Here is a 4,196-nt window from a genome sequence, read left to right as displayed (position 1 = left end):
GTGATTACATGCTATTATTTACTTCAGTTTAAATTAACTGCTTCTCATTACTAGTTGTTAGTAAATTCATGCTATTTTCACTACAATAGAAGATTACATGCTACTATTTAATGCAGTATTAAGCATAACTACTTCATACACTACTAGTATTTTAAGTGAATTCATTACTACTACTATTATTACATACTATTATCTACTACAGTATCAAGTGTAACTAATTCCTACTATAATATTACAAGTGAATTCATGCTACTTTTACTACAATAGCACACTGCAAGCTATTATTTTTCTACAGTATCAAATGTTACTAATTCCTACTATTAGTATTACAAGTGAATTCATGCTACTTTTACTACAATAGCACATTACATGCTTTTATTTTTGCTACAGTATCAAATATAACTAATTCCTACTATAAGTATTACAAGTGAATTCATGCTACGGTTACTACAATAGCACACTACATGCTAATATTTAATACAGTATCAAGTGTAACTTATTCCTACTTTTAGTATTGTAAGTGAATTTATGCTACTATTAATACAATAGTATATTACATGCTATTATTTAATACAGTATCAAATATAACTAATTCCTACTATTAGTATTTTATGTGAATTTATGCTACTATTAATACAATAGTATATTACATGCTATTATTTAATACAGTATCAAATGTAACTTATTCCTACTATTAGTAGTTTAAGTGAATTTATGCTACTATTTATACAATAGTATACATGTATTCCATGCTATTATTTAATACAGCATCAAGTGTAACTAATTCCTACTACATGCTTCTTTTACTACAATGTTATATATACAATATTTAGCATATTTCTACAGTTTTATAAACTGTTTGATATTATAACTCCAGTTTCAGTGACGACTTGCTGATATGTCCTACATTTTCAAACGATTACTTGCTATTATTACTGTACATTGTAGTGACATGTGTTTGTTTATACACTTTTTTTTCTATTTTTTAAATTTTATGTGTCTACTTGATATTATTACTTGACTTACAATTGGCTAATTGTTATTTTTTTCCACTACATTTTCAAGTGATAACATACTATTACAACTACAGTTACATGTGACTACTTGCTATAATTTTCTACATTATTAATTATTTATTTTGTCAAATGATAAATATGTCTACCCAGATAGCAGACAGTAGTTGGCCCAACGTTGGGCCAATTACATTTGCTTTGTTGGCCCAACACATAATGCCAACGTTGGCCCAATGTCAATTTGCTAATTGGGGCAACGTTGGGCCAACGGTTGGTATATGGTTGGCCCAACGACTGCTTTCCTACTCTTATCGTTGGCCCTCCATTGGCCCAATGACTGGTTTTCCTTCCTATCGTTGGCCCTCTGTTGGCCCAACAACTGGTTTCCCTTCTTCTTGTTGGCCCCCCGTTGGCCCACTGACTGGTTTCCTACAATAAACATTGGCCCTTTGTTGGCCCAATGCCTTGTTTTCATAAAAGAACAAAATATATACTAATTACTACAATTTATTACTAAATGTTGTTCACATATCATTTTCATTTTCTTCTCTTTGTTGTTGCAACTTTTTAGTCAATCTCTTCCTCCGCCCGCCTTCCCTATCCTTAGCATATCTTAGCCACTCCTTCATTGCCTTCTCGATTTCATTATTAGTAGACCCCTGTCTTCTTCCTCTTACAGCATCTGAAATTTATACAGTTTACTGATTTTATTTAAATATACACTACTTATTATAATTTACTAGTAAAAAAGCACATAAATCTTTCAAAATGAAAATAGAGCTAAGGGATAAGACTTTGATAGTAAAGAAATATTTTAAATTACAAGTCAATAGATTTAATAGTAACAGAGATATTTGACATAATTAAAAATTTTAACCTAAAGTTTTTAAGTGAAAAAGGGGCATAATTCTGTCAAAATACAAATAGAGTTATGATGATCATTTACAACACAAGAGTCGGTGAAATCACCTTTGAAAAAGTAAAAAATACAAACCTAATATGACTTTTTTAAGTCTAAGTTTTTCGAATAGTCTTTTCGAGCCTTTTCCAACCCAGTTGTATTCTAGGGCAACTTCCTGAGACAAGGTGTGAGACATAACATGGCGAACAATGCTCTTCCAATTAGACATAAATTTGCTGTCTGAAATGAAATAAAAACAATTTTTGCAGTCGGGTAAAGTAATTTGTGTTTAATGCGAAGTTACACCTCAAATTAAATTTACACAAAGTTTCGTATACACTCTACTGCAATGAGTGGTGTAACTGTTAAAAAGTCTAGTAACAAAGCAGAATTTTGCAAATAACTCATAATCAATCATAATTACCTATTTATACTCAGAACAGATTGTATGAGCTTAACACTTCAGTGCTAATTGTAGCTTGTCAATTTTTACTAACTTGCAATTTTTTTGCAGTTATCACAATAAATTCAGATGTAAAACTATAAACATATCATATTTTAAGCTGATAAACACTGATAGAATTAAATGGTTTTAATTTCATTACAAAAATCAAATTCATTCTGGCTTGTTTACCTGAAAACATCAAAGTATTTTCCTTTACCAATCCGCCATTTTGTATTAATCACATGACCTGGTCACGTGGATAGTATAACAAGGTTTTAAAACAGGTTGAAATACATTACTATATTAGAAGGGTTTATTTAAAAGATTAAAGTAAAAAACTCTAGATCTACTTACATTTTTCAGTGTTGAGAAATTGCAGTCTAATACAAATTTATTTAGATCTATCTGTAAACACGTCCACGCAGCTTCGAAATCAAGCGAGGGAAAGGATGGGTAGTGCCAAAATGATCCCATTTTCATTCATTGATAACATAACCAGAGGTTAATTAGAGTTCAGAGTGGAAGATTCCGGAGGTTTATTATGGTTATTCCAGCACATGTATAATTGCTTTAGATTATACATCAGATCTTAAAGATTTCTATAGATCTATTGATACATATATCCCCTACTACTGCATAGCCTGGGCTTTGGTCATTTCTAGAATCAAAAAGTAATTATTTCTTACATTTCTCATTTAATATATGAGTATTTCTTGAATGTGACAATATTGAACATGGCTTCAAAAAAAAACATTATAAACTTTAGTCTTTACTCATTGTATTGTACTGTTTATATACAGTAAAATATCTACATGTATATCTGTCTTTAAAAAAATAAATTTTGGTTCAGGTGCAGTAATTAATATATTTGACGAAAATGTATCGTTGGTCAAACGTTGGCCCAACATCTGTTTTAAAGTACATATTTATCGTTATTGGGCCAATGCAGAAATGTCGCTGGCGTTAACTTATGGTTGGTTCGACGTTGGGCCAACAACTGCATTTATAGTACATGTTAATTAGAGTTGGGCCAACCATGGCCCAACAACGATTTTCCTATGACAATTTTCCGTGGTTGGCCCAACCACTGCATGTTTACAGGGTACTTGCTATAACTACTACCTAAGTGTTTTCGACTTACTTTTACTACTTCACCACATGTAAAAAATTGATATATTTTTGTGATTGCTATTATATTTTGTGCAGTATAAATTGTCTTCTTGTTGTTTCTTTCTAAACAGATAATTGACAGTTTGATTTAATCGAATCAATCTATTCAAATTTTTCGCTGTGTGTACAAAAAAAACAATTACATACACCTTCAATTTAACCTTTGTAATCAGTATATCATATGTTAAATTTAACATTATTGTTTTATCAAACCCTGATTGAAATGTATTTTATTTCTATTTTTGAACTTTTCTCTATTATTCTAACCTATCTCATAACTATAGACCAAATTTCTACCCATTCTTTCGGAAAAGCTCTGCTTGCATTAAGATGAGTGCTAGAGTATGTTTATGCGCAATCGCGGCCAACCTCTTTTTAGAGTTCCTCTTAGCAATAAAATAATGAAAAACATATTATTTTCACCAACGATCACTCAACATTACGCTAGCTCATGGAAATATTCAATGTTCCTGCATATCATGGTACTACTCCCCGTTATGTCTAATGTAATAATTACATACTCGGTCCTTGTTCATCTTATGATCCAAGCAAAACACAATGTTATGTACCCACAAAAACATATGTTACCAGGAACCAACTCTAATCGTAATTCCTCCTTCACCAAATTTCTTATGATTACTCTTTCATTTGCAGTATGTGTCCTTTT

At 31.0% G+C, this 4,196-nt stretch overlaps 1 protein-coding gene across 1 annotated transcript; it reads right to left on the bottom strand.

Moving 5' to 3' along the window:
- Positions 1 to 1,156: 1,156 nt before the first annotated feature.
- Positions 1,157 to 3,467, bottom strand: LOC132741307 (uncharacterized). The gene is made up of 3 exons (XM_060729435.1): positions 2,549 to 3,467; positions 2,008 to 2,154; positions 1,157 to 1,695 (listed from the first exon to the last, which is right to left on the bottom strand). The coding sequence occupies exons 1-3, from the start codon at positions 2,556 to 2,558 to the stop codon at positions 1,538 to 1,540; spliced, it is 315 nt and encodes a 104-aa protein (XP_060585418.1). The 5' UTR covers positions 2,559 to 3,467; the 3' UTR covers positions 1,157 to 1,537.
- Between the last annotated feature and the right edge of the window lie 729 nt (positions 3,468 to 4,196).

The sequence above is a fragment of the Ruditapes philippinarum genome, unplaced genomic scaffold (genome assembly GCF_026571515.1).
Source record: "Ruditapes philippinarum isolate M1 unplaced genomic scaffold, ASM2657151v2 ctg4964_1_1_1_1, whole genome shotgun sequence".
Lineage (NCBI taxonomy): Eukaryota > Metazoa > Mollusca > Bivalvia > Venerida > Veneridae > Ruditapes > Ruditapes philippinarum.
Note: the sequence above shows the minus strand (reverse complement) of the source record. Positions and strands in the feature narration are given on the sequence as shown.